Here is a 13,584-nt window from a genome sequence, read left to right on the forward strand (position 1 = left end):
GTCTGTCTGTCTGTCTCTCTCACACTGACTCTTTCTTTGCCATCTCCATCCATTCCCCTCTCTTTCTCCTGTGGCTCAGAAGGTATACCAGGTCCAATGATCCATGGGTCAGCGGTTCGAATCCCAGCTCCTCCTGTCTACATGTCGAAGTGTCCTTGGGCAAGACACTGAACCCCAAAGTTCTCCCGATGTGCTGGTTGTATACCTTGCATAGCTTCCGCCGCAATCAGTGTATGAATGTGTGTGAATGGTTGAATGTAATGCACAATCTATGTAAAGCGCCTTGGATAAAGGCGCTATATAAATGCACCATTTGCCTGTATTTACCATTTTGCCAATCATCCTGTCTCCCAAGTTGTGCTGTCAACCAAGTATCCAGAGTTTATATAATTTATTAATTTTGTCCACATCAATTCATATCTCATAACATGAATATCAACTTTCTGTGGGCAATGCATTCAGGCATGTGTCACTTTGCCCATACTTGAATCTGTAGTTGTTTATCCCCTGTCTATAACAGACACATTCACAAAGTGTATGTTAGTGGACTAAACATTATTCCAGAAAATATGGGTACCAAGATTGAAAAAAATAAAATAAAGAAAAGGTCTAAAATCAACTCAAAACTATGTAGGCTCAGTGTTGCAGGAATACAAAAATCACTAAAAAAAATCACCAAATATTTTCCGATGGGGGTCCGTGGTCAAATACATATGTGGGAGCCTGTGGGGTCCTTTCATTGACATTGAAAAGGTTTGAGTCGAACCACTGCTTCGTTTCCAGAGCAGATTTGGTTTTGAATGTCCCGCCCTGCAGCCCAGCGACTCCTCCAGGATCATAGGAGAACACGCCGTTCTGCAGCGTTGCCATGGCTGCTTATTATAAGCGACTCTGGGTGGGTCTTGTTTCTAAAGTGTAGTTTGGGATTGCTTAACTTGACCCCCAATTAACAATACATATAATGTAATGTTCTGTGTATCAGTATCCTCATATGAAAACCTTTTGTGCCAGGGCACCCCCGTTGTTAAAATGTTTTTAAATATTTCACACTTTTCAATTTGGACTTCCTCCTAAATCGTGTTTCTCAAACATTATCAAGTCAAGGACCCCAAATGAATTTGTCTGCAGAGAGTCCAATCCGAAAACATTTTACCAGGTACCCGGGACCCCCATACAATTATTGATTTGTTTGTTACTTTGTTTGTTTAAAATTTAAATAGCATATATTTAATAGCAAGCAGCAAGGGGTTCGCTTCTTTTGGGCTTGTTTTCATAGACCTGGTTGGTTGCTTGTTTCTCTCTCAATTCCTGGCAACACTGACTACGAGCCGCTGACAACAAGCAGTGAAGTGAAGCCACAGCTCCGCAGTGATTCCAGGCTTCCCCGCGGAACGCTCTCATGTTTTAGGGTGAAAAAACACATTTAGATTAAGACAGTGACTCTTATTGAACGCCAGCACACACAACCATTTGTTTTACAAGCTTGGGAACCGGCACACAATTCTTTCTCATTATTGGACGCAGTTCTTCTAATTCCTCCTTCGGGAATGTGTTGCTGCTGTGCGCCGAACTAAGGAGCGGGACGTGGTTGAACAGCGACGCCGGGGATGAGTGGAGGCAGCGCGGCGTCCGGCGCGGCGCCCTGCCGCTTCGCTCACTACTTTGTCATATGCGGAATAGACACGGAGACTGGACTGGAACCGGACGAATTAGCGGGTATGCTGATGCTCAAATCATTATTATTATATCTGCCTAGTTTTTGGATCAAGACTATCATCACAGATGTATTTTATCGATTTTTTAAAAAACATTTGCTACTCAATTGTAGCCTTGGATCAAGACAGATGTATTTTATCGAGTCAGACTTTTACTTTCGTATCAATATGATGCATCTATATATGGAAATGTCAAAATCGATAAAATACATATATGATAGTCTTGATCCAAGCCAAGGATATCACACACTCATATGTCACAACAACACAACTTATCCAAGTTATCTATCCATTGGGAGATTGGCTCAAATTCAATTAGTACTAGCCATCATATGTAACGTGTGTGGCAATGCTTAAATGAGTACAATTTCTTAAGGAACAGATTTATATATTTCTTACAATGATAATCTTATTTGTTCTTACAAATGTTCGGTCTATAATTATGTGAACACCACCAGAACAAAGGATGCAGCGTTCGGGTCGGTGACAGTAACGTTAGACTTGTTTACATTCTTGGCCAGTCTTAGCAGCACTATGCTCTTTGAACTATTATTATATATTCACAGTATGTGGCAATTAAAAAGCACGAGTTATCATGGATCATTTTGATGTCATGCATGTAGTATGGGGGTATAGTAGGCTATAGCATTATGAAATTAATCATTTGAATAGGCAATGTGTAAGTTGCTGATGTAATCAAGTTGCTTGTTTGGAATACAGTGCCAGGGGGTTATGTGTGAAAGAGAACAACTATATGGTCGTCTTTTGTAATCGCTATGTTAGTTAATATTCAGACTTCTCTTCTTGAGCACAATCAAAATCTACCTTATTGGCACAATGACATCACAGGTTTACAGCAGGTGCAGAGAAGAGGGACGGACGGTGACATTTGTTTTAGTGCGAGTTCCATCGTTTTTTGTTTTGAGAAAGAGAAAAGAAAAGAAGGGAGAGCAAAGAGAAAAATCTAACAGTAAAGAAAAACATATATATAGGAGAGGCAAAGATATCTACATCGACCAGCACATTATATGAGGTTAGACATAAAGGATAAGGTGCAAGGAGGTAACACTTAGGTAGGTCCACACAGCAGCAGGTATTATATAGGGACTAGGGTACCACCTAGCTGAGAGAGAGATGAAGCAAGGACCCCCACACCCACTACATAATTGTATAAAAATGTCTTGCAGTTTCAACTTGTTCATACTAGACTAGATGGCTTCATAAAATTGACACACAATATATTTTCTATTAATCCGTTGGATTCATGCTAATGTAGGCCTATATTTTCAGACCCTTTCAACCCTCAATATTTATTTATACAACTTGACTGTTGGCTCTCTGCTGGATCTGCTCTTGCCTCTTTTCCTCTACACCAACTCTCAGAAAATAACATGTACAAGCTATATAGATCTGCTACTTTCATCTAATGTTCCCCATCCCACAAAAAAATTGGCGGACCCCTTGTAGTATCTCTGAGGACCCTTTCCTCTTGAGCCCCATTGCCCCCGCCGGCGAGGGCAGCGGCTGTCCACCTCTGAGCAGCTCTCAGCGGGACAATGGAGACCCAATTGGTCTCCGGTTCCAACTCCGATATTGCAAATTTTAGAGATTAAGGGTCCCAGACCCCGTTGTTGAAGACCCCCGCATTCAGGTGTCCGTCTATATATCAGTCACACATTGTAGTAAGTTTGTGCTTCAGAGAAGTACACGGTATCTTTCCGTACGAAGCAGATGCATTGATTTATACCTCCGTCCTCCCCACCACAGAACCTTGAACTGAGGTCTGATCTGGGGCCAGTCAGGCCAACCTATAATACAGCTCTGGTCCATTTGGTTCAGAGCAACATTAACAGGCATTATAGTCTATAGTCGATCTGTTCCCATGTGGTGTGAGTCTGTGACACTCATTCATAACAACAATGCACAGTGCACACCACGCACCTTTTCTAGTTTTCTCCTTTCTTTTCTTTTTTTGCACGCTGTGTTACTAAATTATTGCACCACATTAGTACCACATGTCTGACTGACTCTGTGGCTCTAGTCAATCCCTTGGCTCAAAGTTCAGTGTGTGTGTGTGTGTGTGTGTGTGTGTGTGTGTATGTGTGTAACCAAGCACATATTGTATTTTTTTAATCGATGAATCGTCAAAACGAGACAATCATTTAGTGTGATTAACCACTTAAGTCCTGTTCTATACTTGATAGTACTGTACAACAGTGTCGTACTCCCCCCCCCCCCCCCCCAACAAACAAACAAACACACACACAAACACACACACATGGCACTTTATGGGCTTGTACATCTGTTTTTCTCTAGTCGATTAAATCAATGAACCTGCTGGACCCGCAGCTCACATGTGATGACGTGACCGATGTGAGCCATGACTGCTCATTTTAAGCTCTACTGCATTTATTGATTCAACAAGTGGACTCTTGCTCCAAAACAAATGTCCTTGTATTGCTGCAGCAAACAGACAGGGCCCTGGAAGTGACTGGAGGAGAGGTCGATGTTGGGCATTCAAAGAGCATGGAGTCTGTTCATGTAAAATCTGATGATTTTTGTTGATGGGGGGGGGGGGGGGGTGGTGCGTGTGTGTGTGTGGCCTTGCCTTGCCTTGCCTTAAGGCTGTGGTGACTGATGAGTATTAGTATCTGAGATATGATACTGTTGATGAGTTATGAGTGTCCTCCTTGCTGATGATAGCATATATCCTGATGATGTCTGCTCTGCTCCCACTTGCTATGTGAGTACAGGCCCTATGTGTTGTTTAGGATAGTGTTTTTCAAAGTGTGCGACATTAGAAATGGAAAGTAGAGGGAGGAAAATACAATCAATTACTATTAACAAAAAGACTTGAGATTCACATGCTCTTCTGGGGAGCTGAACCTATACAGTATACTAGTTTGATATAATTACACTTGTTGTAATCTGATCATAATATATAAAAGCAATGGATGGCTCAGTGGGTGATGTCATTATTGGTGCTGTTGATGAGGTCATTGGGACACATGGAGCTTGATCAGTGTCAGTGACAACATCTGTGTGGGAAATCTCTGGGGGATTGATTGGCTCAGTCTGTCGTCCCCTTGATATGATTAGCTGATTATATGGTTCAGCTTGAGCTGGAACCATGGCAGTAAACATTAAAAAAATAAAGAATTACTTTAACAATATGTTTTTTTTACATTGTCATAAAACTGCATATTTTTGTATTTTCTGTATCGTTATTTGTTTGAATGTTTATGGACCACAGCGTAAACAAGCCTTTGGCTTTTTTGTGATGATCCATTTTGGCTTTCTTTTTTTAACATACTGCTGTACGTTTGAGTCAATGCAAAAAGTGAGTCATTTAAAAGTAGGACAGCTAGGAGAAAGTAAACGGGAGAGAGAATGAGATTCTGGGATAATGCATGTGGTGACCGAGACTCTGGAGTCACACCGGCATCTCACCCACGCTACACACTGGACAGACAAGACATCATTCTAAAATAGATTGTTAAAAAACTGCCATGTCTTGTCTCTTGTCGTCTCCCTCCACCACCTCCTGTTATCAGAACAGAAGCAGTCCATCCATCCCCATGACGTACGTTTTGTCCGTCCTTTCTCTAGCTCATCATCCCATGATCCGTCCGTTGAGAGGATTTACAACTCGGATCAGGCCTGTATTCCAGTTCGCCCCCATTCTCGGACGACGCTAATGCTGCCGTGATTGATATCGCAATGACACACGACTCCATGAAGGTCCTCTTTATTACCTTTAGCACCAGGCTAGCGTCTCAGCCCACCCACTCCCACCAACCCCCGCGTATTCATCATGTGCACTGCGTGGCCCTGGTTGTTGTTGTGACCCACATTAGCCCGTAGTAGTGGTGGATGCCTTTGCTTATTTTAGCCTGTGATTCCCCTCCTCCCATCCCTTTTGTGTGGCAGCAGCCCTATTTTCCCCAGGCCCATTGTTCAAGCTAGAGGGCCAGACTTCCTGTGGAGCTGCCTAGGCTGGGACCATAGAGTGAAAGTTCTAACTCCATGGACTCCTGCGTGGTCGATGGTCTCGGGCTGGTGGGATTGTGTGATCGGAGCAGTGGGTGGCTTTGATAGAGGCCGGCATCTGTGCCCGTCTCTCTGTGTAGGAATGTGAGCACGTGTTTTTTTTTTTTGTCCCGTCCGTCCAAACAAAACGTTTTGATCCACGCCGGAGTCATAATTAGTGGCTTTAGTTCCACCCAAAAAATAACAGCCCTGCTTCTCTCTCAGGACGTCGGTGATTGTAAGCTTTATAAATACACGCTGGCGGGTTTGAGAAGGGCACTGGAAACAGTTGCCACTGGAGAGAGAGGAAGAAGTGCCCTGCGTCGTGTTTGTGCTCTGGATTCTAACACCAGATACATTGTGGGTTCGTTGGTGGCATTGCGGAGGCGAAAGGTGAGAGGGGGAGCTATTCTTGGGAGGGTGATGAAGCTGGCGAGCTATTTGTAGATGGAAATATTAGGCCAGTATTGCTTCCTCACGGGTCGCTCACCCTTCACCCTCTCTGATACGAGATATGTGACAAGTGGTTTACCCAGCATGAGAGCACTGCTCTCATGCTGGGTAAACCACTTGTCACAGACACACACGCACACACGCACGCACGCGCGCGCATACAGTATGCACAAGCAGATACACACTGCCTCGTTTTCTGGAGAGTAAACAACATGATGATCAACAGATGCCCAGCTTCAGTTCTCCGCCCAGGTTCCTTCAATCAGCCAGGTGCTCACCTCTCTCTCTCTCTCTCTCTCTCTCCATCATTTGTGTCATTAATTGCAGAGAACAACATGCTTGTCGTTCCCCAGCTCCAGCGATGCCAGACCTTCTCCCCCGCCCCATATCCTTTCATGTCTCCGTCTGCGTTCTGTGTTTCCCCTCTTCACACCTCAGACAGAGTCAGACTCCACACGAAAGCATGCAAAATAGTTAAGTACCTTAAGTAGTAGCTTGTACTAGTTTGGGGTCCCGGGTGAATATCTTATTTCTATTTTGGGTCACGGGCTGAAAAAAGTTTGGGAACCACTGGTCTAGACTCTAGAGACCCTCATTGTGCGATATCATCACTGCCAAGGGGGTTAGCCACCGCTGCAGCCCACTGAACTGAATGTGTTCATAATTGCACCTCAGGGAGCCTGATGTCCCCGGGCCGCTCAGAAAAGCAAAGGGCATATATGACCACATATATGACCACATCCGACCTGCTAGTCAGGAGGCGGTCGGTGGAACCTTTTGGATTGTCCGCCACAAAGCTTGGTCTATACTGTACTGGTCGCGATGGTGCCATCTTGCTCAGCAGAAAGAGTACAGCTTTACAATGCCAATAAAGAATGTATAACTTATAACTTACTCATCATGGTACTGAGTCTAAAAAACAGGGTGTCTACCATTGCAGTGACTATAGCACGTTGATGCAGACGGAGCGTGTCTCTGTCTCATAAAGCTTAATTTATACTCCAAGTGAGGGTGTCACAACATTAGCTTGTAGATCAATTATTTGTCGAAGTCAACACAATGTCGAGAATAAAATGGGCTTAAGAACAACTTGCTCCCTATTCTGGGCTATCTCCTAACAATAGATGAAGCTCACAATGCAGTGCGAGTGTGACACGTGAGCTAGTAGATCGGTGACTTTCAGCAAAGAGATTTGGTGTAGACTCTACACCAATTATCTTCGCTGAAGAGTGTTTGCGTGTGTATGTTTTTGCGTGTGCGTGTGCATGCGTGTGTGGTGTAGTGCAGCAGTAGCAGGCTGATGAGGTGGGACCATCCACAGACTGAGGGGCAGCACAAAGGGGTTTTGAGGAGCTCTTAAGGCTCTGTCCTGGGCCTCGGCTCTGGCCATCTGTCCACACAGGGGCCAGCCTGGAAAGTCATGTCTGCACAATGGCTTTAAAGGGCAGTGCTGGCTGCTGACATAATATGCTAATGATGACGCAGGCTAACAACAACTGACACCTTGCCCCTGTTGACCTATGCTAATGGAACGTAATGGTGGGATGGTGTCACGCAGATCCTAATGGCTCATTAAAGGAGGCGGCGGAAACCTGTGTTTGCACAGAATCATCAGACGGTTAAAAGCCTAGTATGGTAATTTCCTTCAGTTTATTGTTTATTTGTGTCTTGTCGGTTTCATTTATTGCAGAATTGAATTGAATTATCTCTTGTATGTGACTGCTCTCTCACAGAGAGTCTCTCTCTCTCTCTCTCTCTCTCTCTCTCTCTCTCTCTCTCTCTCTGTGTCTCATGCTGACTCTTGCCCTCGTAGCGATCCCCTCCATGTCTGTGTTTTTGTCCTGGCTCGTGTTCTGTGAGAGCGCCTGTTCGCTGTGGGCCTATTAAGCCTGTTATAGTAATCCGTTCAGACAGCTCCTCCAGGCTGAACACATCTCTGTAATCTATAACGCACGTGACTGTCCTACACACACACACACTGACACACACACACACACACACACACACACACACACACACACACACACACACACACTCTCAATCACAGAGCTAGGCATCCGAATCCGATCTCTACTTTGTGTAACACCATCCAGCATAGGCATAGTCCTCTCTGATGCTTCTTTCTCCACAAGGGAATCTGAGACTTATTGGACCCAGTGTGCCGATGCTAACCCACTGCGACTGATCATTAAGAAGCGCAAAGCGGCTCCGCCAGAAGAACGCTGAATCTCGGATATGATTGATGTTTGTGGGCTATTGTTGAATGCCCCCTGCCGAGTGCCCAACGGGCGCGGGGCGACGCAACAAGATGGTCAATGTCAGCGAAGCACTGTCTGTCACGTCCTGTGACCATACCGCGTGTTATCTCTCAACACATGCTCCCCGTCAAAGTTCAGGGTTCGGAGGTGAGACGCTGAACAGCGGTGGCTGGTGATGATGGATTATCCATTTGTGGGAGTCGACGGACCCCCGGGAACCCCAGAGAATACTGTTAGATGTTAGCCGCGGTTCCCCGTTGTCAGTGTCGCAGCCAATACGTACCGAGACCCCCCCCGCCCCCCCCCCCCCATTCTCTCTTACCAAAGTGAGCAGTTGATCCCAGGAGGTGTCAGCAGACATTACCCCCCCCCCCCCCACACCACTGACCTCTGACCCTGTACCCCATATGTTCTCCCTCCGTGGAGCACAGCAGTCCTAGGGAGGGAGAGAGCGAGGGGACAAAGGGAGAGGGGAGACGCCGTTTTGAGCCCATCAGAGGCTGATAATGGCCGTGTCTGTCTGTGCTTGACAGTGGCATGTCTCTTTCTGTGATTTCGTCATCGTTCGTTGGGCTAATCTCAACATTTGCTGCAGTGGTAGTAGGTAGCGTAGCACAGAAAGTGGCGTGACACGGTACATTGTGAACGTGGCCCGTTGTCGTCTGAGTATTTGGTGCCATATGGTCTTCACACCCGTACATTCAATGGAGTCCGCCAGGCATTGGTTTAAAATAGAATAGAATAGAACAGAATAGAATCAGTAAAAGAAGCCACGGTGTTCTGTAAACCAGCGCTTTGTGCTTGTAACGCACATAATTCTCCTCAGGGAGATGCGTCTGAATGTCACATCGTTTCATCCAGGCACCCACGGGATGCATATGGAAATGCCAGTGACATTTTCCTCTCTCAGACATTTTATGGAACATATTTCCCCTCCAGAACAAGCAGCGTTTGGAGGCATATGCCCTGTATTTGGATACAGATTACTGTATGTAATATGAAACATCTCTCAACACTCTTCTTCCAACATTTCATACACCGCACACATCTCTTATATCTGGTAACCGTAATGACGTGTAGCGCACAAATGCTACATAATGGTTGACCAAAGACAGGATAAGAAGACATGCGAAGTTGCGAACGTACCTTCTCTTGTTTTGTGCATTCAGCCTTACAGTTTAATTTTTACACTGTCAGAGTTAAATTACCTCTTGTAAACCACTTGAACCCCAGCATCCATAATCTGGGGGGGACATTAGCCAAAAATAGGATCTACAACTCTCAACAGCTCACAACACATTGCAACGTGACGCGTTGTGAGCTTGTATCGGCTATTTTCGGCTAAGAGATTTTTGGTTTAGAGGGACAAAAAGTGGTCCAGGACAGGTAATGGTATGACTCGGGTCCAGTTTAGTAATGGCCCTCTGTTTGTTTCAGTTGCTGTGTTTACACTGGGGGATCAATAGCAGTTATAATATGCAGTGGTACGACACGGGTACACCCAGTGCTCTGCGTGCATCTAGTCCAAGCTGGTCCCTGGCCCAGGGTGACAAGCTTGGCAACGCAAACAGTGGCAAGAGCCGAGGATGACGTGTGTGCATGCGTGCATGATGTGCTAGACCCCGGCCGATGCATGCATGGCAGATTTCTGGGTCCTACGCCAATCCGATTACTGCCGTTTTGAACGATGCTTGTCGCTTGATAATTACTTCATTTAACTTTATTTATTACAGAGAAAACACGTTGATTTAACCACTTAATCTACAAGCTTGCATGTTGTATAGTGACGTGTTTTATTTTAGCTTGTAAATCTATATTTTTAAAAAGGTCAAATAATTAATAACCTTTAAAAAAATAGAAACTTTACAAGCATGTTGTGAGCCTGTAGATTTACTATTTCTGACAATGTTTTCTTTTAAAAAGAAAATCTGGACACATTGGCTGCATAATTTGTAGATAAGGGCTGATATATATCGGCCAAACTGATACATCTTGACCTCTTCAGACAGAAGAGGGTGTGTCTGTGTATGGGAGGATTTACTTTCAAAAAACAAAAACAAAAAAAACATTAGCGGAAAAACATCTCAAGTGTGTGCTGTTCAGAGAGAGACGAGAGATGGTATCCTGGCTGTGAGAAAATCTGGTAAGATTCGGTTGAAAAGCTTTTCATTAATGCGCATAGTTTAATTGCCATCGATTGTGGTCTGCAACGGCATAATGTGATATGGCCTCGCTGTCCCTAATGACACGGGGCAGCAACACAAAGCAAAGCCGGTCATTAGAACACACCGTGGTGCACTGTAGCGTTATGTCAGCCACACCATAAATCTCCTTACATAACCGCGGTAGTCAGTGCTGATGATGGTGACTAAGGCATGCACCTTCATGACAGATTGGCATTGGTGGCATAACAGCCCTAGTAGTAAGCTGTCACCTCACTACACCGCTGACACAAATAACTGGACACAGGAGTTTGTTGCCTAAACATAATCGGAACATTTTAGAATATTTTAGAGACAAAATACCATTGTAGCTTTTCATGGAGACGACGACATAGCTGAATTTCAGTTATGGACACGGCCGTACAAAGTCTAAATTACGGTAGATTTATGTGGGACTTTTGTATAAATGTCCAGCAAGAGTGTCATTTTTGGTTGGTGCTTTCCTAAGCTGAGTTGCGAGCTGTCCAGTCCAGACAGGAAAGATATACCACACAGTCGCACTGCCAGCTGCAGAAACAGCAGCAGCAGCAGCAGCAGCCAGAGCCAGCAACGCTCAAACTCTTCCAAGACACCCAGAACAGTGAGCAGAACATGGCATAGTAGCCAGTCAGTCATGTCATGACAACCACAGCATTAGTATGAACAATGTTGATGGAAGGGTGGAGAGAGGTCATGTGTGCCTGGGGCCCTGACTGTATAAGACAGTCATCACTCACTGACCCTCAGTACAGCAATGGACAGCATATAGCTTATAGCATTTTATGTCAAAACCAACTTTATTGTCACATCATCACAGGTTCACAGATTTAAGGACGTGGGTGAAATTAGTTTTTGTTTTGTTTTTGGCGCAAGCTCCATCATTTTTGTTGTTTGTCAGAAAGGGGGAAGGAGAAAAAGGAGGAGGGAGAAAGGGAGCGTGGAGAACACTGAAGAAGCATTCATTTTAAAGAGAACAACAATAACATAACAATAACAAAATAAATCTACATAAGACCACCAGATGCATGAGGTGAAGGTGCAAACGTGGTAACACATCATTCGGTAGGTCCAGAGCAGCAGGTACTAATGTACAAAAAACACATAGGAGAAGGAATGGAAGTCTGCACACTGTGCACAATGAATTAAGTTAACGTTGATTTCAACCCAAGTAAGTACAGAGGGAGTGCAGAGGGAATCCTGCCCTCTACAGTGTACGTATTTTAGTCCAGCACCTGTATATTTTTGTTGGGGTGTACTGTGCATGCCGTGCTTTCCTTTGGACTCCACACAGGGCAGAAACTTCATGGGTAATAAAGAGTGTGTGGCTGTGCACATTTGTGTGCACGTGCATGGGAGTGCTTTTGTTTGCGTGTGTGCTGCTGTACTGTCTGCATATGATATGAGGACATAATGCTGCGGCCAGTCGGGTCATATCGACTTTGTCCTCTGACTGACTCAGGTTCCAACTCATTCAGCAACCTCTGCACCTGTGTGATAAGGATGGGTAAAGAATACATGACGCAATCAGTTAAACCAGTTGATAATATTCTCTCTCTCTCTCTCTCTCTCTCTCTCTCTCTCTCTCTCTCTCTCTCTGGCTGTCTATTTCTTCTCTCCTTCCCTTCTCACAATGACTATTATCATTCACCTCTCTCTTTCTGCTACACTTTCCTCCTCCCTCTCTTCATTTTTATGGACGATTATCTACTCTGTCTATCTTTTATGACCACATCCGCGCACATACCACCACCACTACCTACAAGCAGACAGGCAGAATCTCATAAATCAAAGCAGCGATGCGCGTGTGTAGCCCTGACCCCTTCCAACCCCACTCTGCTGCCATAGACACTAGACAGACATCCACTCCCCTGGCTGTCTTTTCCGTGCCCCACACAAGAGACAGTGGCAGAGGCTAAGGGCTCCCGTGTGGCCCCTCGGATACGCAGCGCCTGAATAAATAGCAACGCTGGCAGCCACAATGCTCAAAAGGCCGCAGGGCATTGGTGGAACCAACCCGGGCCCCCGTCCCCTTTTTAGTGTCTCGCTGGTAATGATCCAGGGAGATTGTCATGGGCATGTCATTCCTTGCACATGATGGCAGCCTGGAGGACTCAGCAAGCCGCCTCTTGCTACAGAAACAGGAGATAGGCTCCTATAGTCCTACTGTCCTACACTATATGGCTCTGGAGCCGTTGGTTCCCAAGTCTCGTACTTATTTATTACTTGTATATGGCTTGTAACAAAGTCTTGAATGTTGTCCATGTGCGTCAACCAACCTATCCACCATTGGATTTTGCTTTGAATAAAACCAAGTATGTATTCCACTCTGTGCAGCAAATCCAACGCAAATGTGAGATTCATGGTTGTTTGTGAAACATGTCACAACATCATCAATTAGTATTAGTACAGTTTTTGAGACTGATTGACCCTGTTTATATTCAATCCAAGCTAAAAACAAACCCCCAAAGAAATCCACCAAACCTTCCAATTTCTGACTTTCCTCCCCTACAGTGGACATCGCAGCAGGTTGTGTGATTGGTGGAATCAGCGAGGTTGTCAGGACAGATTACCACAAGTGCAAGCCATGTTAATTCTGAACTTGTTTGCACCGCCACCGTACATGTCAGAGTTTGACAGATAATCTAGCTGCTGCATGTTTGACGTTTGATGTTTGACGGTGACGTAGGATGACATTTAGCCATGCCATGTCTCTAATCTCGGGAAGGTTTTCACTCGGATAACCTTTAAGACCAGTCGGCAGTATTCCAGGATGAATGAATCCCACAAGTCACAGTCCACTCCACATGGCAGAGCCTAATATTTCTAAGAAAACAACTCAATTTGTGTCTGTGGGTTGCGGTTGACCGAGGTTACTTCAAAGGGCGTTTTGCACATCTGCCTTGCTTTGACCGTAATATAGAACATAAA

At 45.0% G+C, this 13,584-nt stretch overlaps 1 protein-coding gene across 2 annotated transcripts in view; it reads left to right on the forward strand.

Annotated features, from left to right (window-relative positions):
* The first annotated feature begins 1,284 nt into the window (after window positions 1-1,284).
* Window positions 1,285-13,584, forward strand: part of dennd5b (DENN/MADD domain containing 5B) — a 104,558-nt gene continuing 92,258 nt past the window's right edge. For both annotated transcript variants that reach the window (XM_079494583.1, XM_079494584.1), the window contains exon 1: window positions 1,285-1,716. In XM_079494583.1, the coding sequence (XP_079350709.1) occupies window positions 1,608-1,716 (109 nt within the window). In that variant the 5' untranslated portion in view covers window positions 1,285-1,607. The remainder of the gene's footprint in view (window positions 1,717-13,584) is intronic.

This window comes from Electrona antarctica (assembly GCF_951216825.1).
Source record: "Electrona antarctica genome assembly, chromosome: 23".
Taxonomy (NCBI): Eukaryota; Metazoa; Chordata; class Actinopteri; order Myctophiformes; family Myctophidae; genus Electrona; species Electrona antarctica.